Source organism: Zygotorulaspora mrakii, chromosome 3, assembly GCF_013402915.1.
Source record: "Zygotorulaspora mrakii chromosome 3, complete sequence".
NCBI classification, from domain to species: domain Eukaryota; kingdom Fungi; phylum Ascomycota; class Saccharomycetes; order Saccharomycetales; family Saccharomycetaceae; genus Zygotorulaspora; species Zygotorulaspora mrakii.
In genome coordinates this window covers 244193-267030 of record NC_050721.1, presented here as the reverse complement: position 1 = coordinate 267030, position 22838 = coordinate 244193, and the positions used below count along the sequence as shown (strand labels likewise).

The 22838-nt window shown below is 40.6% G+C and overlaps 14 protein-coding genes across 14 annotated transcripts; 7 read left to right on the top strand and 7 right to left on the bottom strand.

The window, feature by feature from the left end:
• Positions 1 to 333: 333 nt before the first annotated feature.
• Positions 334 to 930, bottom strand: ARL3 (Arf family GTPase ARL3; the record flags this gene model as incomplete). Its single annotated transcript, XM_037287617.1, has 1 exon — positions 334 to 930. One exon carries the CDS (start codon positions 928 to 930, stop codon positions 334 to 336), a length of 597 nt encoding a protein of 198 aa, XP_037143512.1.
• A 215-nt stretch (positions 931 to 1145) lies between these two features.
• CWC21 (U2-type spliceosomal complex subunit CWC21) lies at positions 1146 to 1592 on the bottom strand (the record flags this gene model as incomplete). Its single annotated transcript, XM_037287616.1, has 1 exon — positions 1146 to 1592. One exon carries the CDS (start codon positions 1590 to 1592, stop codon positions 1146 to 1148), a length of 447 nt encoding a protein of 148 aa, XP_037143511.1.
• A 141-nt stretch (positions 1593 to 1733) lies between these two features.
• Positions 1734 to 2580, bottom strand: OAZ1 (Oaz1p; the record flags this gene model as incomplete). Its single annotated transcript, XM_037287615.1, is given in 2 exon segments — positions 1734 to 2354; positions 2356 to 2580. Coding segments are annotated over 2 exon segments (846 nt in total).
• A 566-nt stretch (positions 2581 to 3146) lies between these two features.
• On the top strand, positions 3147 to 4523 carry KTR6 (putative mannosyltransferase; the record flags this gene model as incomplete). The annotated part of the gene is made up of 1 exon (XM_037287614.1): positions 3147 to 4523. One exon carries the CDS (start codon positions 3147 to 3149, stop codon positions 4521 to 4523), a length of 1377 nt encoding a protein of 458 aa, XP_037143509.1.
• Positions 4524 to 4746: 223 nt separating this feature from the next.
• Positions 4747 to 5910, top strand: CNS1 (HSP70/90 family co-chaperone CNS1; the record flags this gene model as incomplete). The annotated part of the gene is made up of 1 exon (XM_037287613.1): positions 4747 to 5910. The coding sequence occupies one exon, from the start codon at positions 4747 to 4749 to the stop codon at positions 5908 to 5910; it is 1164 nt and encodes a 387-aa protein (XP_037143508.1).
• Positions 5911 to 5992: 82 nt separating this feature from the next.
• Positions 5993 to 8218, bottom strand: SLI15 (Sli15p; the record flags this gene model as incomplete). Its single annotated transcript, XM_037287612.1, has 1 exon — positions 5993 to 8218. One exon carries the CDS (start codon positions 8216 to 8218, stop codon positions 5993 to 5995), a length of 2226 nt encoding a protein of 741 aa, XP_037143507.1.
• A 336-nt stretch (positions 8219 to 8554) lies between these two features.
• On the top strand, positions 8555 to 11035 carry HG535_0C01270 (uncharacterized protein; the record flags this gene model as incomplete). The annotated part of the gene is made up of 1 exon (XM_037287611.1): positions 8555 to 11035. One exon carries the CDS (start codon positions 8555 to 8557, stop codon positions 11033 to 11035), a length of 2481 nt encoding a protein of 826 aa, XP_037143506.1.
• Positions 11036 to 11186: 151 nt separating this feature from the next.
• HG535_0C01260 (uncharacterized protein) lies at positions 11187 to 11846 on the bottom strand (the record flags this gene model as incomplete). Its single annotated transcript, XM_037287610.1, has 1 exon — positions 11187 to 11846. One exon carries the CDS (start codon positions 11844 to 11846, stop codon positions 11187 to 11189), a length of 660 nt encoding a protein of 219 aa, XP_037143505.1.
• Positions 11847 to 12667: 821 nt separating this feature from the next.
• Positions 12668 to 14026, bottom strand: LEE1 (Lee1p; the record flags this gene model as incomplete). Its single annotated transcript, XM_037287609.1, has 1 exon — positions 12668 to 14026. The coding sequence occupies one exon, from the start codon at positions 14024 to 14026 to the stop codon at positions 12668 to 12670; it is 1359 nt and encodes a 452-aa protein (XP_037143504.1).
• A 1537-nt stretch (positions 14027 to 15563) lies between these two features.
• On the top strand, positions 15564 to 17216 carry AMN1 (Amn1p; the record flags this gene model as incomplete). Its single annotated transcript, XM_037287608.1, has 1 exon — positions 15564 to 17216. The coding sequence occupies one exon, from the start codon at positions 15564 to 15566 to the stop codon at positions 17214 to 17216; it is 1653 nt and encodes a 550-aa protein (XP_037143503.1).
• A 311-nt stretch (positions 17217 to 17527) lies between these two features.
• LGE1 (Lge1p) lies at positions 17528 to 18460 on the top strand (the record flags this gene model as incomplete). Its single annotated transcript, XM_037287607.1, has 1 exon — positions 17528 to 18460. One exon carries the CDS (start codon positions 17528 to 17530, stop codon positions 18458 to 18460), a length of 933 nt encoding a protein of 310 aa, XP_037143502.1.
• An 835-nt stretch (positions 18461 to 19295) lies between these two features.
• On the top strand, positions 19296 to 20339 carry IFA38 (ketoreductase; the record flags this gene model as incomplete). The annotated part of the gene is made up of 1 exon (XM_037287606.1): positions 19296 to 20339. The coding sequence occupies one exon, from the start codon at positions 19296 to 19298 to the stop codon at positions 20337 to 20339; it is 1044 nt and encodes a 347-aa protein (XP_037143501.1).
• A 198-nt stretch (positions 20340 to 20537) lies between these two features.
• Positions 20538 to 21431, top strand: CDC28 (cyclin-dependent serine/threonine-protein kinase CDC28; the record flags this gene model as incomplete). Its single annotated transcript, XM_037287605.1, has 1 exon — positions 20538 to 21431. One exon carries the CDS (start codon positions 20538 to 20540, stop codon positions 21429 to 21431), a length of 894 nt encoding a protein of 297 aa, XP_037143500.1.
• A 919-nt stretch (positions 21432 to 22350) lies between these two features.
• On the bottom strand, positions 22351 to 22587 carry HG535_0C01200 (uncharacterized protein; the record flags this gene model as incomplete). The annotated part of the gene is made up of 1 exon (XM_037287604.1): positions 22351 to 22587. The coding sequence occupies one exon, from the start codon at positions 22585 to 22587 to the stop codon at positions 22351 to 22353; it is 237 nt and encodes a 78-aa protein (XP_037143499.1).
• Between the last annotated feature and the right edge of the window lie 251 nt (positions 22588 to 22838).

Sequence of the window (22838 nt, the reverse complement as noted above, 5' to 3'; positions counted from 1 at the left end):
CTTAAAGTTCAGATTTGGTGCAACTGGCCTATTCTGGTTCTGATGTTAGCGCTTCTTCTGGCCAAGCCCGCCTATTGTGTAAGAGTTTCGGAATCGGTGGGTTCAAAATTGTGCTTGATGATGATCTATAATTTATTTATCCTTAAGGCTCATGGAACAATCATCGATACCTATCTCCAGAGAATGAGAAGCATGACAAGCAAAAGTATATCTTTGAAAACAGTATAATTTAACAGCCAGTGCCGAAGTTCCAATCTAAATAGGTGTTACATCAATTGCTATACACTCTAGCCATGGCGTATGATGCTACTATGTTGCAGGCCGGCCCGCCAACTACTTGTAGAGCGGCGGCCTATTTGCTTTATTTCTTTGTAATCTTATCAGAAGCCATTCGGCTGCTTCCCTGACTCCTTCGCCCGTGAGTGCACTAACGGGTAGCACTCTGCTATCTCTTGCGCTTAAATGCTCAGCTATCTTGTTGAAAACTTCTTTTATATCTTGAACTTCCATTGTGTCTGGTCTATCCTGCTTGTTTGCTAACATCAGAACGGGCACGCCTTCAACTTCTTCGTCCATCATAATAGACCTCAATGCTTCGCTGCACTCATCTATACGTGACCTATCGGTACTATCAACAACGAATATGATTCCGTGACATTGAGGATAATATTTTGGCCATAACACACGCAAGCTCTCTTGGCCCCCAATGTCCCAAAATCTCAATATAGAGTTGTTATTTATCGGGATCTGTGCAACATTCTGGCCAACCGTAGGCGTTATTTTCTCCAGATTTTTTGAATGTAAAGAGTACTGCATCTTTAACGTTTCCAAGAAAGTGGTCTTCCCAGCATTATCCAGGCCCAATATAAGAATGGAATACTGCTCTCGGCGATTCCAGTTGTTATATAAGCCTTTCGCCAAATGAAACATTAGTCGTAGTGTGCAATTTTCTTGTATTTCTCTTTCTCTTTAATTCCGTTATTGTCGAAGAATGATGCGCTATTCTTCAATCATCAATTATCCTTGCCTCTTTGAAACCTAAAGCGTGAACAAACAAGAAAATTCAGTACACATGTATTATTTGAGCCTATATCTGTATCAAACACTCTTATACAATTTGTTATACACATGTCTTTGGGCTACTTTTAGTCAGCTTGGTGAGGCCTAGTCTCATTGCTTTCTTCAACATTTCGCTTTGCTCGACTTGTGTAAAGTTTATCCAACCGTTGCCGAGCCTCCCACTCTTGTAAAAGCTCCGTCCGCAGCTCTTCACATCTCTTTTCTATTACCTGATGATCCTCGTTGGAGTCTTCTAGCGTATCTCGAAGTTCCGAAACTTGTACTTCAATCTCTCTCTTACTGAGATGCTTGATTATCTTGCGACGAGCTTCCAACGGTACATATCTCTTTATAGGCTCAGAATCATTGTCAGCTAGTTTACCTTTCCCGACATTTTTCAATTTATCCTTTGCCCTCTGTCTTGCGTGATAGTTTTTATTCTTTGTGCTGTCGTTATCAGCCAATGATTTTTGGATATGACCCGATGTTGCAGAGCCCTTGGCAGATTTCAGCCCGATCCCATTGTAGGACATGCCTTACGTCTCGTGAGTAAAATACAAACTGCTTTAATAGTACATATCTCATAAATTTTACATAGGTAACCTTGTTAACAAGCCAGTTGTTAAGTAAACATAATCAAATTTCATTCGGGCCGGGTTCGATTCTTCCCGCTTTCAACACTCAAATTCTAAAATAACAAAGCTTTCGTCTCCCAGAAGCATATCCTGAACGGAAGAGTCGTTCGATGGTGAATTTATTATATATTGGTTTCTGTCCTCGTTGGGTACCAATCTGCCACCAATCCAGTTCAAATTTCTTAGAAATGTCAAAACACCGTTTTTATCATCTCTCCTGAGGTATAGTCTCAAAAACTGGCAGTCAAAGGAGCTTGCAAGCTCCAAAAGAGCCAACAACCACTCCTTTTCGTTTGATTGTTTCTTGTCGCCGACGCTTTGGCTTGAACCTGGTAAGAAAACATGGAAATAAATAGAGCCCGACTTGCACCAGATTATATCAGAAAAATACAGAGGCAAGTAGACCATGTAATAAGTAGCGCCCAGGCTTCTCCAAGTGCTTGGATTGTCTTGTGTGCTCTTTTTTTGTCGCACGATTCTGCTCAAAGATTCACCGATCCTTTTGACAATATGCTTTTGGAAACCTTTGTATACCTGTTTAGATCCTAGTTCTCCTCCACCCACTGCAGGGAGTAGCAGCTGTGACTCGGTGAGTAATATTACGTCCCAGTAAACCTCAGTTTCATCCTCCCCCTTATCCAACGGTATGCGATCGATGTCACGCGCACCACTCGTGATAGCCAGCATCCCTTATACAATATACATGCAACTGACTCTGCTGGTTGCCGTTCAGGGGTTCAGGTCTCTTATTCTTGAGCAGACGGGTGATTGGGAAGCTCACAGCAACTCCTGTGTTTCTGGGCTCTGATATCTTCTCCTGCAACTCTTCCGTTGAAAGCAATTCAATTATTCGAGAGCGCTTCTTAGCCAACATATCCTTAGTCATTCTGCTCAAAGTCCTATTTAATGATTTAAACAAACTCTCTCTTCACTCAACTTCTCTTTCGACAAATGGTTGAGTTGATAGTTCCTGGTTCTTTCATTTTATGAAGACTACTTACTGTTAAAAACCGTGTTGAAAAAGCATCAACGTACGGTGCTGTTCTTTATGAAAAAAAGTATGGCGCTCTTCACTCTATGAATATAAACAAGGGCAATAAAGGAACTTATTACTGTGGTTTCACGTACTAACAATGGTCGTTACACAACAGCTCATTAAGCAGGTGTCTCTCAACCATTCTGAGGCGTCTGTATTGAATTCTTGTTAGCATTCTTACTGGTACTTAACGGTGTTCTCGCGTTTTGCTAAATATGGCAAAAATTTTCATCTCTTACATATAAGATGCCAGGCAAGGGGGATCACTCGACTGTTGCAACAACAAGTCGTGCACAATCATAGGTTTTATAGAGCAGTAAAGGGCAACTATTGAGGAGGATTGGATCCATTTCGGCAGAATATATTTCAAAACAGATTAAGCAGTTGCATATAGAACTTGAGATCGAGTTTTCGAGATGGCAGTCTTTCTTAGTAAAAGAATACTGAGATACACTCTGCTGGCAGGTCTCTGTGTTACTATCATAGTACTTTTGTCGTCAGATCATGTTTCGAGCACGGATATCAACTACCTCGAGCAGTTTAAGGGACTTGGAACCGGTGTGACTGATTATTTCCGTGGTTCAGAGACTCCTCAGTTAAGTGAAAAGGAGAAGGAAGTTGAAGAAGAGAGACAGAAAGTTGAGAAGAATCTAGCCCAACAACATGAAGACGGTAAGGTGGAATTTGATGAGCCGGCAATGGATAAGAATGCACAGGCTTTGAAAGAAAGCGCGGAGGAAGCTGATGCTGCGCACGAGCCACAAACGTTCAAGAGCACTTGGGAATTCATGGCACCTTCTTATGCCAACAAAGGGAAAAAACCAAAGGCAGCATTCGTTGTTCTCGTGAGAAACAATGAACTGGAAGACATTCTCCCATCAATTAAAAATGTCGAAGACAAGTTCAATCATCAGTTCAATTATCCATGGGTATTTTTCAATGACGAAGAGTTTACTGAAGAGTTCAAAACAAAGATCAATAAAACCATCAGCTCAAAAGCAGAGTTTGGATTGATTCCCAAGGAACACTGGTCTTATCCTGATTTCGTTAATCAGGAGACAGCTAAAAAGGAGAGAGATAGAATGGTCAAGGACGCTGTCATTTACGGTGGCTCTGAATCTTACAGACACATGTGTCGCTTCCAATCCGGATTTTTCTGGAGACAAAAACTTTTGGAAGATTATGATTGGTACTGGCGTGTTGAACCAAGCACTAGGTTATATTGTGACATTAAGTATGATGTTTTCCAATATATGCAAGATGAGGGAAAAGTCTATGGTTTCACAATTACAATCCATGAATATTTGAGAACGATTGAGACTTTATGGAAAAGTACGAGGGATTTCTGGAAGAAAAATCCACATTATATCGCCGATGACAATTTGGTCGAATTTATTTCTGGTGACAAAGGTAAAACCTACAACTTGTGTCATTTTTGGTCAAATTTTGAGATCGCTAATCTGAACTTTTGGAGGTCTCCTGCTTACAGAGAATACTTCGATTATCTAGACAGAACTGGTAATTTCTTTTACGAGAGATGGGGTGATGCTCCAGTGCATTCCATTGCAGCTTCATTATTTTTATCTAAAGACAAAATTCACTACTTCTCGGATATAGGATATCATCATAATCCATACGATAACTGTCCATTGAATAATACCATATATAAGGAGAACAATTGTGATTGTGACCAAGGCAACGATTTTACCTTTCAAGGTTATGCTTGTGGCGTTCAATATTATGATGCGCAGGGTCTCAAAAAGCCGGATAATTGGGAAAAATTCCAACAGTAAATTAATTATTTAGATTAAGTCTGTATAGTTTCGATAATACAGTTTTCTTCCCTGAACAGGTTTAAATAAGTTTGATGGAATCGCTTTTTCCTGTGTTCTGATATCAATCGAATAAAAAAGCAAGATGATGTTCGAAGAAAAGACGAAGAAGACAAATACAGACAATATCGCGAAGCAGGAACTGAGACTAGACTTGGAGTAAGACCAACAGCTCAATTACAGTATGACTGAGAACTATGAGAGACCTAAAAAATATGTAGCTGGTCCTAATGATCCGGCATTGCCACCTCAACTCTCAGATTTTCAAGGCAAAACAACTGATGAGGTGTTGGAAGAACTGAATAGAATGCCATTTTTCATGACCAAGCTAGATGATTCTGATGGTGCAGGTGGTGAAAATATTGAGCTGGAAGCATTAAAAGCATTGGCATATGAGGGCGAACCTCATGAAATAGCAGAAAACTTTAAAAAGCAAGGCAATGCATTATATAAGCACAAAAAATACAAAGATGCCCGTGGGCTCTATACAAAGGGTATTGAGATTGAATGCGGTAACAGTAACATCAACGAGTCTCTATTTGCTAATCGTGCTGCATGCGAGCTGGAAATCAGAAACTACGGACGCTGTTTGACTGATTGCAAAGCAGCTTTACAATTTAATCCAAAGAACTTGAAGTGTTATTATCGAATGGGGAGAGCTTTCATTGCATTGAAGAAATTAAGGGAGGCTGAAGGTGTCGTTGGGTTTGGTTTGACCTTTGATCCCGAGAACAAATCTCTGCTGTCATTGCAGGAAGTCATAAGTAAGAAAGAGCATGAGATAAAGGAAGCAGAGGAGAAAAAACAAGAAGAAATCAAGAGAGGGGAGAATTTAAAAATAATCCTTGATAATGCAGTTAAATTAAGAAATATTGAAATAGTAAATACGAAGGAACCAGCTGAATTGGTGCGAGAGACTAAGTTTAGATTGGAAGATCCAATGGATTTCGAATCTCAATTGATATTTCCGGCATTGGTATTATATCCTACTACAGACGAATTTGACTTTGTTGGTGAAGTTAGTGAATTGACGTCCATATCTGAGCTTCTTCAGTTGGTCATGGAGAGACCTGCCAACTGGTTTGAGTTACAAGGGCATGAGGATTTTTCTGTAAAGAAGCTAGTTGCATACATGGAGGTAAAAGATGGCGGTCTTGTGAAAATCGGTAAAAAGGTCATCATTCATGATTTGCTTAAAATGGAAAAACCTAATGTGCCGCTATTTGATAATGCTTTAAAAATTTACTTCGTTCCTAAAAGCGAAAGTGAGAAGTGGTTGAGCAATTGGAGCAAGCAAAAGGCACTGGATAGAAGGATCTCAAATATTTCAGGTAGTTCTAGCCTATAATTTGAATGGTATTTAGCTAATATAGTGCTTCAGTAGAATATCATTCGTAAGGGGAGCTTCTCACTAAGTTAAGCGTCCAGTTTTAAACCGCATTATTTTTCGCTGTCGATTGTCGTGATTTCAATCTGCTAAACCTGGAGTTCTGAAATATCTGATCGATATGTAGTGCCGGTAACGGGCCAAAAATCTTTTTTGGATCCCAGTTTTGTTGTAAGTAGAGCTGTTGCTGTAGATAAGGAGGGCTGGCCCAAGACGGGATCGTATAGTCTTCTTCTTCCTCCGAATCAGAGTTGATTTCTGGCAATGTTTGATTAGCTAATTCGTTATCATTATCGTACCGATTGTCACTTCGGCGAGAATCTCCACCAATAATATTTCTGTGGTCCACAACATTCAGGTCATGCAAGATATTATTATTTTCGGGGTGTTGTGGACTACCGTCCTCTTCAATGGACAGACCTGCTGAATTTTCCGTTGGAGGAACTCCTTTGGTTTCATTCCAAAGTCTTGTTCTTCTCTTGAAATCCTCCTCGAGATTAGACTTTCTCTTTTGTTGATCTTGCTTCCTACGATGTTGATTTTGTTGCGTCCTCATGACTTCGGAGAGCCTTTTGCTTAATTTACGTTTCAAATCATCCTTTTCAGATTCGATGGGAGGTAATAATTGGAACTTGGTTAGCCTATCATGATTCTTTGACCTGTTCTCGCCACGTTTATCGTGTGACGGACTCCTCACTTCATTTGATTCGAATAACGGCTGAATGGTAGTTGGAATGCAGTTGCTGTGTGTTAGTGAATTTGGAGATATGGACTTTTCTGTCTGGCTGCTCGCTGATTTGTCGCTCTTCGTTTCGTTGATGTTCTGCCGCGTTGGAGACTTTATTCTGTTATGAGCTATCCCACTAGGTATTTCCACCATGGAAGACATATGCTGCTCGCTTTTTGCTTGCTTCCTTGGACCATTATTGAGATTTGAAAGGTGCGTACTGTGAACAGGTACAAGAGTCTTCTTGGTTGATTGGGAAGAATCCTGAACGTATTTATCGCTATTTTGTAAGTTGTTATTCTTGGAAGCTTTGTCAGACCGGAGTTTCGCCACCTGGTACGATTTCTGATCCACATGACTTCGATTTTTTGAAGAGAATATGGTTTTAAGTGTTTCCTGTATAGACGTATCTATAATCGCACTCGATCGAACGGAAAAAGACGTCCTTCTCATCGGTGAGCCTGTCACGTCAATTGACGATGATGATGACATCTTTTTTTCTGCTGGCTTAACCGCAATTTTGTTCTCAGAGGACTTTGTCGGTAGAGAGGATAAACGATCAAAAACACTAGTTGTAGCTTTCGGTACTTTTAGAGATGTTAGCTTCTCAATCTCACGACCCGAAGTTTGAGATTCTTTATTTGGGTTTTTTTGTTTCAATGGCATCAATTGTATATCGCGGTTTGACGATGAAAGTCTTCCTGATCTGCTAGATTCACTTTTCTGCTTCAAGTGGTTATAAGATGCAGTAGCTGTATAAGTTGGGATAACGGTTTTACTTATGGCAGGTATTTCTGGAACTGCTTGCTGAACAATAAGAGGGTCCTTGTTTGGCAGCGGTACAAACATGTTTGACCTTCTCTGAGATCTATCCTTTACAACCTGATTTAAGCTTCTCGTAGGTGGGCTTGTGTCTCCATGACGCACTGTTTCTTTCGCAGATTCTAGGACTCTTAAAGTCACAGATGGTGACGACTGTGGATTTGCTATGGCTCTGTTTACCAAGCTTTGCGAACCAACATTCATTGTCCCTTTAAGTGATCTTTCTCGTTTGAACGGTGACCAAATAGTGGTTTCTTCACTACGCATGTTGCTTTCATCTTTTTGAATCTCACTTCCTATCTTTTGCTCAGGTAGTCTTCTAACCAAATCCGTAGTAGTATCCTCTGCCAGAGACTTTGGTGTCGTACTTGGAAATTCGTGTTTCGTTCCTTCTGGCGTCTCTTTCTCTTCGCATTCATTTTCCTGTACTGTTTTCTTAAGGCTGGAACCAAGTTTATAGTCCATATCAAATGTAGACTGCGTTTTTTCTGGACTTACCATTGAGCTTGTCTCACCTACACATCTAGTTCCTGTATCCACGATTTTAAATGTGTTTATTTCACTTTTCAGCCAATGATCTGTTTCATTGAGAATCGAGCTTATTTCTGATTGGCCTTCGATCACTACCTCATTAAAGATATTGAGGGACTCAACTATTGACCTGGAACCTCCGGGTGGTCTTTTAGTTTTTTTTTTTGCTGCTTGAATTACCCAATCCATCGGTAAAGCAAGGCCCAGTTATTTCCAGCCTGCGAGGATATTAGGCTACCCTTTGATGATTCTTACCAATCAAAATATCCAAATACCCAGGCGTACAAAGAAAACAGAAGTCCTTCTTTATATCGACTCATATATGTTTTCCGCGGATAAATTACTGGTTTTCTATTTTAGCTGTTTATTATTTAAGACACTATGCCGAGTTACATTAAACTCGATTTTCATGCCGTCAAGGGAAGAAAAATCAAGATAACGATCAAATCGCACTTCGAGAAAGGGAGCATAAAATAAGTGATTGCTTACAGTGAATCAAGGGTACTAAAAAACAACAGTAAATGGATGGTACTGGACGGCTTAAATAAAGCTGCTCCGGGGCTTTTCCCACGGATGGTAACCAAAGATCTCAGAGTGAAAGATGGAGAATATCAAGAACCTGATTCATCTTCCGAAAGGGGGTCTGTTAGATCAGAGGACTTTAAAAAGATTGTAGAGTCTTTGCCCAGAGAGTATGAAGAGCTTATGATGCAAGATAAGTTTTATCTGGTGAGGAAATACATGAATCTCGAAAGAATTCAACAGAATGACGTTATCTTTGAAGATTTTCAGCAATATAATAAGCTTTTGATGCAGGAGAATGAGCTACGAGAAAAGCTCAGTGTTCTTACTAATGTAATGTCAAATAAGGGTATGGTTTTGCCCTTGATCGAGGTGGGGAGTCTTCGTTCTGCCTCAGACCGTTCGGTAAGCTTACCCATGAAAGCCGGAAGAACCCGATCAGCATTGAAATTCAATCGAGCCGTTGAAAGACTTCGAAAGAAGTTCATGCAAAGTCATGTTACCTCAGATGAATCAGCGCAAGGATCATCTTCGCAGCTTTACAACTCGGATTTTTCGCAATCCATTGACGGTACTGAAATTATCGATGATATAATGCCCGAAGGATTTATAGATTTTGAACGCAAGTATGCTGAAAATGCGTATAACATGTCACATTTCAACAAAAAGGCGTCTTCTGATGGAAAAAAATCGATATTATCAAGGAGCAGGTTACTGAAAAGGGATCATGCGAATACTTACACAATCCAACGAAAATTACACGTGCGGCATCTGCAAATGATATCTCTTGGCGCTACTATAGGTGTGGGCCTTCTTCTAAATTCTGGTAAAGCATTGTCTATAGGTGGGCCACTGGGTGCTTTAATAGGTTTCACCTTTGCTGCCTGTGTGGTTGTTGCTACGGTCTTATCATTTGCGGAGATTGTTGCATTGATCCCGCTGATAACGGGAATATCAGGACTGTGCTCTAGATTTGTAAGTGATGCATTTGGATTTAGTGTCGGTTGGTGCCATTGGATATCTTATGCTTTAGCGTTTCCTGCTGAGCTTACTGCTTCTTTGATGATGCTGGCATCAATCGAAGATCTTAATGCTCTTTCATACAATTCAAAGTATCAAATGATAACTCTCATTTGTTTTATCGTTCTTTTGGCCTCAATCAACTTGCTCGATGTCAGATATTATGGGGAATTTGAATATCTCTTGAGTGCCTTCAAGCTACTGGTTGTGATTTTTCTCATAGTACTCATGATAGTGGTCAATGTCGGGACTTTTAACGGCGATTATCTTGGTTTTCGGTATTGGGCGTCAAGCAAATCTCCCAGATCTGATATTACTTACGGGCCGTTTCGACCAACTTTTGATCTCAATGATGTGGGCACCGGTTCATTAAATGGTATTGGAGGTTTCGGTGGAGTCCTTTTATCCTGCATTGCAGCAATATTGATATCGATTTTTTCTTATGTTGGTATAGAGGTTGGTTTCATCGCTGCTGGTGAGGCCCAAAACCCAAGAAAGGCTGTGCCTTTAGTGACAAAACGAATTTTTACCAGAATTATTATCTTTTACCTTCTCTCAATATTTGTAATGGGAATTAACGTTTACGGTGGAGATCCTAGGCTACTACGCTACTCAGAACGTGCAACATCGACAGTGGAGAATTATGTGGCTCAAATTTCTGACATTATTTCTCATCTTGGGGGTTTAAACTGTGAAATTTCTGGTTCAAGTGGTGGCCCCGGATCTTATTTTGAAGGAAGCTCTAACCAAGCACCCTGGATTATAGCGTTGAAATCCTGTAATCAATGTACACTGAGTACTATAGTGCAATCTTTTTTTGTTGCAGTAGGATTATCAGCAGCAAGTTCGCAACTCTATGCTTCAAGTAGGACACTATATGCAATGGCAACGCAGGGCAAGGCCCCTAGTATCTTTACTATCTGCAGCAAAAGGGGTGTTCCATTTGTTTCTGTGTTGATGTGCAGTGCTTTTGGTTTTTTGGCTTTTTTATCTGTCAATGGTTCTTCGGCAGAAGTATTTATCTTACTGGTTAATCTCGGCACAACTGGAGGTGTGATTATGTGGTTTGGCATGAACTTATCATTTTATAGACTTTATTATGCCTTGAAAAGAAGAACAGACATAACATCCAGAAATGCAAAAGAATATCCTTACAAATCTCCATTTCAACCATATTTGTGTATCTTTGGGATGCTGTCAACTTTTTTGGTTCTTGTATTGAATGGGTTGCAGAATTTCCTCCATTGGAATGCGAGAAATTTTGTTTCCTCTTACTTAACTTCGATTCTATTCATTGTGTTGTACTTAGGTTATGCGTGGATTGGTGGTTCAAAGATTAGCAAGCTGGATCAAATTGATTTAGATTCCGGTCGACGAGAAATGGATTTGATTAAATGGCAAGAGAAACTAGATTACACACTGAATATAAAGGAATTTGCCCTCAAAATTTTAAGTTATCTGTAGTAAAAGTGTCAGCAAAAACCCCAATCGTCTAGGCTTTCCCAGTTTTTGTATCCACGCAGGCCTGCTGGTTTTTGTTAAACTAATGAGCTATGTATAGTAATAATGGAATAATTAAACAGGAGTAGTAGGGTATTATATTAGATTGTGACAACTACCCCAGTAACTTTTTCGGATAAGTAACAAATGTCAAACTTTCCCAAGGTTCTTTCGGAATGTATTTCTGTTGTTCTTCTAAACCGCGTTCCCGGTAAGCTTCCGTAAACGAGAAATTATTAGAATGAGTTTCATCGCTATCAGATTTGTCATTCGTGTCGACGCCATCATGGAATGAGCTTTTATTGCGTGCATATGAGGATCCATGCAAAACGGCAAATTTACTATTTGTCCTGGGCCTACTATTACAACTAGCTAAATCTCTAGGACTCCTCCAGGTATAGTTCTCCTGGGATTCTACCGAACTTTGATCAGGTGTGAGCGATACTTTGAGAGAGCTCGGGTGATCATAGAAATGGTCACTCGTCAGCCCGCTCGCATCGGAAACAAGACTCGTTGATGAACTAGCATTTGAATGAGAAGGCTTGCGTTTATGATCGCGGTTTTTGAATGTGCCCATACTGCTCGCTGATATACTTTTTCCCATGGCTTTACATTTCTCCTGTAGAAGTTCTTTAAAGGACGCAGATTTTTTGATGAGGCCACCCGATTTTTCTTTGTCAACTGCTTCATCTTCAATCAGGGAAACCCCTTCTGGTTCACTTTTCCATATGTGACTGTGCAATTTGGGTCGACTATTACTGTCGTGCATTCTCATAGTCTCAGTAATTTTTTTTGCTGAAACAATTATCCTGCCTACTTTGAGCTTCACATTTAAGGAAATTGTCACCAATAAAAGGTTAATTCGCTATGAATTTATAGCATCGAATTGCGTCTTCACTTCTACGTCAACAGACAGAGAGTACGAAAGTAACCACAAGTATTGGCGCAAAGTGGCATGGCTGTTCGTGGATACCCGCTTGAGCCGTGCTGGCCCGCTGGCTTCTATCAGACCTGTAAGGACTCGTTCTAGAACTAGACCTAATAAGATAATTCCAAGGTGAAAATCGTTTGCTATGACTACTGACTGGGGTAGACTAATCGGTCGATACTGACTATTATTTGTACGTCCACTCCAGGAAATTAACACCATGTTGTTGATCGTTTCTTCTTATCCATCCAAATATGGAACCTATATTGAAATGCTTCAAAAAGAAATAGGAAAAAAGAACCTACAGGTACATATGCACATATGTAGCTACTATCAATCATGCAACTACCCAAGTTTCACGCATGAAGAACCTGTCATTTCTTTTTCATTTCTTTCCATTATACGATCACATATTCTTTTGCTTTTTGATAAGGGAACCTAAGTGATACTCAATGAAAAAAGAAGGAAGTGTACATGCGTTGAGCAAATGGTCAATTGAAAAGAAAGAAAAAATAATAACCTGTATAATTTTGTTTTGAAAAGAGAATAAGTATTTAAAAACCTGTGATGTAAATAACCTTAATACCGCATTAATCCTGACCGATTCCATTGAAGCTTCCTGAAGCTGGAACTTTTTAAAATTTTTATTTATGTTTTTGTTTTTGATTTTATTTTGTGTATGATAGCTGGGCATGATCGAAACGCACGGGAATATCATCAAAAAAAAATTGCGTGTCTTGACGGTAGTTGCTTGTGTTCTTGCCAAAGCTTGACAAGCTTGCTATTGCAGCGTCCACGTCTGCGTCTGTAGAGGAGAGCTCGTCCACCGCTTCTTCATCGATTTTCAACCTTGTGAGATCGCTACCTAGCCAGGAAATAGCACCTCTTGAAGTTGAGCTATCGTGAAGCATTGGTGGAAACCACGGAGAATAAGTGACTTTTGTGGACTGTTGAGTCTTTGGCGTCAAATAATTGGTATCATTTTTGGTACTATTGTAGTTGTGATACGAATAGTTTTGAGAAATTGGCGTCCATTGCGGCTGTTGAAAGTTTGACAGTTGCTGATGCAGCAGTGGTGATACGGTTGTAGACGAATTTGAAGATGATAAGGAAGCATTAGAGTACGCTCTTTGATGATAGCCATTATTGGTACTGATAGTTGGAGAAAACAGGGGTTCTGAACCGTACGATGATGACGATGATGAAAGAGAGCGGGAATGGGAGAATTCTGGATTCTTGAAGGAAGAGGGTATTGAAGACGAGGACGATCTTGAATTCCGGCGCCTCAGTTCTTCCGGAGTTAGTAAGTCAGCGAAATCCCTAGGAATGTAAAATTCTTCACATTCATCTTCTACATCCACCTGTGAGACATCCTCCACAGAACTGCCGGCCCTCGGTTCTTCCTCTTCGTAAATACAGTTCTCCACGATGGCATGGCCGTGAGCTTGAGTGTGCGCTTGAGCAAGAGCAAGAGCCTGAACCTGAGCCTGTGCTTGTGCCTGAAACTGCGGCTGAGTGACACCTTCGCGACTAGACGAGGACCTAGTTTTAAACTGCCGCGGTGGATTGACCCTCACACCGTCTGGTAGAATATGGGCGTTGGCACATTTGGAACCGAATTTGCAATTTCCCCTTTTGAAATACTCACAAGGCGTTTGGTCTGCAGTGGTGGTGTCCAAAGAATGAGAAAATGGGCAAGAATCGCCCGCCTGGCACGACCCCTGTCTGAAGAACTTGCATGGCACATGCGAGTAGTTCTTCTGGGGGGCGTTGCTCTTCGTGATCAGAAGATGCTCGATGATCACCTTTTGCTGTTGAGGCGTAAACCCCTGTTTTGCGCCCTGGTCAGCATGCTCCCCAGCAAGCTTCTTATGGCCTTCATGTCCTTGTCCATCTCTTCCATTACCATTGCCACCGCTTTTCGATCCGAACGTAAACCTTCTTTTGCCAGTCTCGTCGGATCTCTGATTCTGGCCACTCCTAGCGCGAGAACGCTGCTGCGAAGAGTTGTGTCTTTCTGATCCCATCTCCGTTGCCTAAGTCACTTGTCCTATCTCTCTGTACCTGCGTGTCTCACTTCGCACACTTCGTGCCTGTCTGCCTACTACAAGTTTATATATCTCTGTTCTACGCTTACCACTCGATCACCCTTGATCTCCCGGATCGAGAAACGACTATTCTACTTATTAATACTTTATACCAGGTGTTAACGCCGTTCGCTGCCCATTGACTCACCTCTCGTACCATCGCTATCTGAAACCCCTAGCCCATATCTAAAAACGTGCATACTACCAAGATGGTTGCGGTAATTTCACTTATCAGCCCGACTTTTCAACACCCTTCTTCGTATCTCGTCATCCCGAGATAGAATCCGTATCATCTGGTCGAGAACGTCCTCTGCCACTACTCGTCACAGTTAACGCACCACCACACTACGCTCTCTCCACGTATCTGCGTTCTGGTGTCCCAAAGTCTGTTTGTCTCATGCTCAAACCTGCACAAGGACTGACTGTATCTTATCAATCGCAGCCCACATCAAGCTATCTTTAACTATCAAGTCAGAATCAAGATAATGCATTTCTAGCCGTGGTGCTCGGCAGCTGCCCTGTTTTTTTAAGGGCAAGCACACAAGTAATAAGTGATTGCAATGCCTCAAGTGACACCTCTGTCAGCCACTGGGGTAGTGTTATATGTATGTTATGTATGCTGCTTGTTTGTGTTTTGTATGTTGTGTTGATCATGTAAGACATTAGCCATCTCGCAGTAATGGAAACGCATATCGAAGTCGGCGAGCGATACATGCGCAGGTCGAACTTGATGGTACAGGTGCTTGAAGTCTGATTCTTGCTGGTAGAAGGTTTATTTGGGGTGTCTTACGCACGCTTGTCTTACGCTTGTTTCTAGCTTGTCTTGGCGCTTCTCTCTCATGTGATGTTTTGATATTTTTCTATCATGTGGGTGATTGGCCAGCAATTGCTTGCTTGTTTTGAACATGGTGCATGTCGCACATTCGCTACAGGCGCAGAAAGAATGCGAACTGTAAATTTCGAGACAAAGCTGGTCAAAACCGCCTCAAAGCATTCTAGAAACAGAGATTGTCATTGATGGTTGTGTTTACGCAATTTGATTGACAGCGATTCCCACTGGGCTGGTGTCGATCACAGCTTGGAAGTGTGTCTGTTCTGTTTTGTTCTGTTCCCCCTTCCCTTCTTTTCCGTAACTAGCAGTAAATTCTGAACACTGTCTGGTGCCAGTATCACTTACTTGCCTGCAAAGTCTCATGTTTTGCTGCGACATTGTTCGTTGATATTAGCATATATGATATATATATGTAGAGAGTTGTGTGTGGCAATGGGGAGCAAGACAGTGCTGGGGGAAGCGAGCTAGTTGAGGAGCGAAAGGATATAGGTTTCTTGGTTCGCACACACGTTGTTACTCTCTGTTGTCTCTGTCGTCTATGGTATATTCAAGGATCTAAAACACATTCTTATCAACGCTACTATTTTTTTCTAACGTTTCTGACATTCCTTACTGAGTTATAGTTTAAATACCGTCCCTTCCTTTATGCAATTCACACCATTGAACAAGAATGGTTCCATCAAAAGACAAAGAGAGGCAACGCTGGTTGAACAGCGGCCCCTGAAGAAATGCTCGCCCACGCCGAGTGAAATCGATGCGGCAAATGATGCAATCGAGTCAGACTCAAGACACTTTAAAATCGCCTCGCCGATCAGAGATGTGCTCAAGAAATGCAGCGCCATTCGTCACTGTCGCAGTAAGAAACGCGAGGACCAGCTGCGAGCAAATGGCAAAAGCCATTGCGAGTCGTATCCTGTAGGTACTAGTTTTCCAGTAACGCCGGAGTCTTCTCCTCTAAGAAGGAAAAGAGGCAGCGCATACTGGGACTCCAAGAGAATTCAGTCTACCGGTCGTTTGGCTATCTCTTCTCCAACGTCGACAGAAAATGCTGAAAATCAGTCCTTGAGCCAAGATTTCGCCGATCTATCGCTAACACTGAGCGGTAGTATTGGAAAACGGATTGATTTTTCCAATCGTGCAAGCAGGACGCATGAAATTTTTCAAATTAAGGAAATATTAGCAAATATTCTCAGGTTTGTCAGCCTTGACAGTGATGTACCGCACGAGAAGTCGTGCTCTAGAAGAAGACCGCTTTCATATAAGCACGCATTGCTAATTTACAAAGATGAGAAAAAGGCTCGTCAAGCTTGGCATGAATGTACCGAATCAACCACATCAAACTCTGAGTTGAAGAGGGAGGGAAAAGAAGATTCGCTGCTGTACAACTGCTTATTCGTAAACAGGTTATGGCACTCAGTCACTCTCGGGGTGCTTTTGAAAAAAGTATATTTCAAGCATCCTCAACATTACAGCAAGTTTATTGACAAATATTCTGGAGATTGTAATCAAATAGTTAGCAGGCCGTCAATTTTTGTCTTGCATAAATTCCATAAGCTTTTGCAAAATGATCTGGATAAAATGGCTACTATTTTAGCTCCAGATAATATAAGTTGGTTGGAGCTTTACATTTGTCCAAATGTAATTCCTCCTTTTTCATGGATTTCAAGACTTAAATCCTTGGAAAGATTAATCATGCCAGGAAGCAAAGTTATCAACGACAATTTTCTATTTGAAATTTCTGCAAATGCTTCAAAACTGAAAATTCTCGATTTGAGAGCTTGTGATAATATAACAGATGCAGGTGTCATTGCGATAGCCCTCAAATGTCCACAGTTGCAAAGTTGTAATTTGGGTAGACATAGAAACGGAACAAATATTACAAGCGTTTCCGTGATTGCATTGGCTGAACATACTCAAATTGAGACCCTTGGCGTTGCGGGCTGTGAAATTACTGATGCGGGCATCTGGGAACTGGCTCAACAAAGGGGTAAACATATCAAAAGGTTATCGTTGAACAACTGTAGTCTCCTGACAAACCACTCTATACCCACATTATTTGCATTCAACTATTTTCCGAACTTGTCGGTACTAGAAATAAGAAATCTCGCGCATATAAGCGATTTACGACATTTGGCGCAATTCAAACTTTGGAAGAATTCTCGTAAAATCCCCATCTTAATCGAAGGTTGTGAACGAATAACAAAACTTTTGCATGACGAAGAGGCAAAAATCAAACGAATGAGACTTGTTATGGCGATGCATGATATGAACTACTGGATAAATAAGGTAGAGGAATAAAGAAGTTTTAATAGACGTCAAGCCACAATCGCACATAGCATAAGGGTAATAGCAGCGCCTATCAACCTAGTAAGTAGCTTTTGATCTTTTTACTGATATTTACTAATATTTAATAGAAGAAATGATTTAATACAGTTCCGATGATCTGATTCACTGCATTATTCTTACCCGTGTAGCGTGTCTCTCTATTGAGGTCTCCAGTTTTAGTATTTCTTCTTTAGATGGTGAAAGTTGAAAAAAAAGTCTAACTCATCTGCACTTCAAGCATTACAAAAGAAGAAAAGTAGTATACAGTTACACACTTCGTAGACATGAGTGACTACCCAGTAAATGAGAGCTCAAGTTCATCGGAACAGGATTCCACTCACCAAGGCACAGGAGGTTTTACGAGGTATAATAGCAATAGTAGTGGATATCCGCCTTCAAGAGGTGGGTACTCAGGAAGAGGCTATTACAGAGGTGGGGGTAAATATAAAGGGCATTCCTATGACCATTCAAACAACTCACGGAGGGACTTTCATAACAACCCAGGAGGCTACTCGGGTTATCGCGGGTATGGTCAAAATGCCGATAGCTATGGCTCTGAACATTATTACAATGGACGGAGCCAAGGTAGCAAACATATGAACAGTAGTAGTAGATACTATTCTGGAAGAGGAGAAGATTATGCTCAAGTGCATGGAAATAGTAACAATCAGTCATACCAGAATGAAAATGATTACCAATATCATCGAGGGACCCAAAACGTATCCAGTCAATTCCAGAGTGTAGGAACATACCATTCAGTGCCCCAGCCTTCATCAAGAAACCAATATGCCACAGGGATACCTCAGTCTACTTCACAGTCATATGGACAAATACCATTCAAGCGTCCTCATGACAGCGGTAACAATACACCGGTAGATAGTTTCAACCGCAGTGGATCTCTATCTTCAAATAACAATACCCCTACTATAGCAAGCCCTGCACTCACTCAACCTCAAGAATTCAGGTTAGATCGAAACGAATCACCTTTTTTTTATCTTACGGATCTTGACAAATCCACCGATAACAGTGTTGAGCTTGATAGGATCAAGCACATACTTCGTGAAAGTGATTCATTAGATAAAAAAATCGAGGAAGAAAAACTACGGATTCTCAAAGATGAGCTAGAGTTGAGCCTCTTGACCACCCAATGTGAGAGAGATTACTTGAATGTACAACTCACGCAGGAAAAACTTGATTCATTGCTAATGCAGGGCTGAGCTTATGAAAACTTTTTGTCAAATGGCTATCAATAGTCATCATGAATCAAAAAGTGAGTGTGCAGACGATGTCATCTCACTTAGGATTATGGTATCGGAAAATAATTATCTCGACTCGAGGGTGTCTCCTAATGGAGCCGATCAAGCATTTATTGGAAGGCCTGAAAATCAAAGTTTAAGAGAGTCAATTAGCCATTGTTTGAACCCGAAATATGACGGAGCTAATAGGTTAAAGAAGGTCATGTACATCGTATATTTTGAGTCTTTACTCTTTTGAGCCTTGTTTTCTTAATAAACACCCCTGTCTGGGATATTCTTCAAATGAATGGAAGAAGAGCGTGAGATTTCCATGCCAATCTCCCCCCCCCCCATTATCAACCAGTTCGTCAATAGCCTCTACTTATTGGGAGTAGATATCATCAAATTGCAAAAAGGATGAAAATGAACTATGATGCATCGCGATGCAATTCATGTTTGCAACTCACAGACTGGATCTTAAGAAATATACACGTTAGCGGTTACAACAATGGTATTCAATAAATTGAATCAAATACTCATTTTTCAATGATAATCGAACGCTATTGTCGAAACCTTAGACTCTTAAATTGTATACATGTAACAAACAGAATCAACTTCAAGCATCTTCATGAGAAAGGTAAATACTAGATACTCATAGTGTCTGTATTATTGATACATAAGCTGACATCACATCCTTTTTGTCATATGTAATTACTGTTTAACAACGGCTGGTAGGGTAAAATTTGCGTGTATATTAACAAGAAACTTGCTGGTTCCCTGCCAAAAATTCCTTTTAAAAGAAGAACAAAAACCATTAATGACTTTGATTGTTAATCTCGTTGAGCAACTGCAAGCTGTTGGCAGAAGAAGTGAGCTTTTTAATATTTCACTTTGGTGCATATTTGGATTTGGCGTTCTTAAAGCTACGACCTTCATTTTAAGAACATTATCACTAATCTTTGATCTTTTCCTGCTTCCAAGCGTCAACTACTCTAAGTATGGTGCTGGCAAGGGTAAATACTGTGTTATAACAGGTGCCAGTGACGGTATCGGTAAGGAATTTGCCTTTCAAATGGCCCGTCGTCATTTCAATCTGGTTCTTATTTCAAGAACATTGTCCAAGTTGGAAACGATACAGAAGGAATTACAAGGGAAATTTGGAGTCGAAGTTAAAATCTTGTCTGTGGACATTTCCCGTGATGTTCCAGAAAACTACACTGCTATAAGGGAAGTTTGTGAAGGCCTGCCTATCACGGTTCTAATTAATAACGTTGGACAGTCTCATTCTATTCCAGTGCCATTTTTGGCAACAGAGGAGAAGGAATTGAGGGATATTATTACCATCAACAATACAGCCACGTTATTGATTTCGCAATTGATCACCCCAATTATTGTCTCCACAGCAGCTTCCTCCAAATGTCGTGGTTTAATCTTGACCATGGGTTCTTTTGCCGGTCTAATCCCAACTCCTTTGTTGGCTACTTATAGTGGATCCAAATCTTTCTTGCAAGGCTGGTCGAATGCTTTGGCAGGTGAATTGAGGGACAAGAATGTTGACGTGGAGTTAGCTTTGTCATACTTAGTGACAAGTTCGATGTCAAAAATTAGAAGGGCCTCATTGATGATTCCCAACGCAAAAAATTTTGTTTCATCTACATTGAAAAATGTTGGTAGAAGATGTGGTGCTCAAGAGAGATTCAGCACTATAACACCATACTGGTCTCATGCTCTATACCATTTCATTATCGAAGAAACAGTAGGTGTTTATTCAAAGCTAGTGAATTCTATCAATTATACGATGCATAAGTCAATTAGAGTAAGAGCTTTACGCAAGGCAGAAAGAGAGGCAAAGAAAGACTAAATAGATATTCGTAAATGTATATACGTCTGTATATTTAAATATTTATATATTTAATATTTATATTTCTTTTCTTTTGCTAACAAGAGTTCTTCCATGAGAATGGGAGTAGAAAAAGAGAAAAAGACAAAACGTTTACGCGATTCAACAGGGTATAAATCTTCAATTAGGCTTTAACTCTGGCGAACGATAAATTTCCTGATGAGCGGTGAGTTAGTCAACTATAAGAGACTTGAAAAGGTTGGTGAAGGTACCTATGGTGTTGTCTACAAAGCCCTAGATCTGCGTCATGGTCAAAGAGTGGTTGCAATGAAAAAAATCAGATTGGAGAGTGAGGATGAAGGTGTTCCATCTACTGCAATAAGGGAAATATCATTGCTTAAGGAACTGGAAGATGATAACATTGTTCGACTATATGATATTGTCCATTCTGATGCACACAAGCTGTATCTCGTATTTGAGTTTCTTGATCTCGATTTGAAAAGATATATGGAAAGCATACCAAAGGACCAACCGTTGGGCGACAAAATAGTCAAAAAATTTATGATGCAATTGTGTAAGGGGATTGCATACTGCCATTCGCACAGAATCCTTCACCGTGATTTGAAGCCACAAAACTTATTGATTAACAGGGATGGCAATTTGAAATTGGGTGATTTTGGTTTAGCCAGAGCTTTCGGAGTGCCATTGAGAGCGTATACCCATGAAATTGTTACATTGTGGTATAGAGCACCAGAAGTTTTATTGGGAGGTAAGCAATATAGTACAGGGGTCGATATTTGGTCGATCGGCTGCATATTTGCAGAAATGTGCAACAGAAAGCCAATTTTCAGTGGTGATAGTGAAATTGATCAAATTTTCAAGATATTTAGAGTGCTCGGCACACCGAATGAAAACATCTGGCCAGATATTGTCTATTTGCCAGATTTTAAGCCCAGTTTCCCTAAGTGGCATAGGAAAGATCTTGCCAACGTTGTTCCTTCTTTGGGTCACCAAGGCATAGATCTACTGAACAGTTTACTGGCATATGATCCTATAAACAGGTTAAGCGCAAAACGAGCTGCCGTGCATCCATATTTTGAAGAATTGTTGTGACCTCCTTTTCAGCCAAATTCCCTAGTCTTCATCTCAGTTACACCTCCTGATTCCTGTCTCAGAGTCTATATATATATTTAATCTACATGAATGATCAACTTGCATAACATCATCCCACTAGTAAGCTGCTCTAAGTTTGCATCCACATTTTGTGTTCGGACTTTTTTCAGCGAAGGAAGCCAAACGAACATATTAAAACCTTCCCGGGTTACATATTTTTTATATCTTGCTTATGGCGCTGTAGGCGTTCTTAAGTTATCTCCCTGATTTGCTGTTCATTTTGTGAGCTTAGCTCATTTTCCGATAGAGACAGTCAAAGTTGTGTATACTTTCACCGACCTTGAGAAAGTTGTTCTAGAATACAGCAGTGGTCTATGTAGTTTGTCTAGCGGTACAGGGGCTCTGCATTACACGTATCCTGTAGCGCTAGGCAAAAGCCTAGCAAGGAAAGCATTAAATATATATTCAGAATTGGAACAGGCTACTTCTTCACGGTGAACGAAATACAGAAGAATATGAGACTGAAGGAACGTAGTATGTGCAATGGAAAGACATAATTAATGGCAACAGGAAATTTGATTCATCTCAGATGATTGAGCAAAAAAAATGTCATCATAAAACTGTGACAGCTTAAGACACACATTTTACGATCAACCCTACTCCTAATGAAAAGAGCATGATAAGCAGGGATGATATTAAGTTGTTTACTTCTGGAGATATTCAGTTCATGCGACTGGTATCAAAGCTGTTGAACTACCCTGCGCATCCCAACCATTGTATTGTAAGAGTACGTACAAGCGATATGGTGACATAAGGCGCGCCACGACTCTATCTGGAGGAATACAGGTAAATTGTCATAAACATTTATTAAAACTATCATTATATATCGTAAAAATCGTGAAGCAGACTGCACTGCTTATCAGTCGTGGCGAGTAACACCAGAATGGCCTCTCTCGTTCCTGAAAATTTGGCGAATACTGCTGTGTTGGTCATTGTTTCTGTATGCGACAACCAAAGCCCCGCCCGCCAAAAGACAACCAACTCCGCCCAGCGTGGAAAACCACCTGGCTGGTGTGATTCCTTGATGAGCTGGCTCTGAATACGCTGCCAGTCTTGTTGCAGCCTTATGTAAATTTCTGACAAATATAGGGTTCATAGTGACGGTAGAAGTCTACGCGTAGAAAAGTAAATATGGCTTACGTGGAGTGCTCAAAGTCTACTTGCTATCCTGCGAGGGGAGGCAGTCCTCCGAGCCTTCGAAAGCAGTCAAGCAGCCTTTATATACGCAAATTTTGGTATCCTCTTGCAGGGGTACACACAGCCAGCAAGTTATTTACTGTCGTTGCCATTATCGCCCCACAAAATGAAAAAAAACCTGGGGCGATGAAACGACACACCACTAAAAAG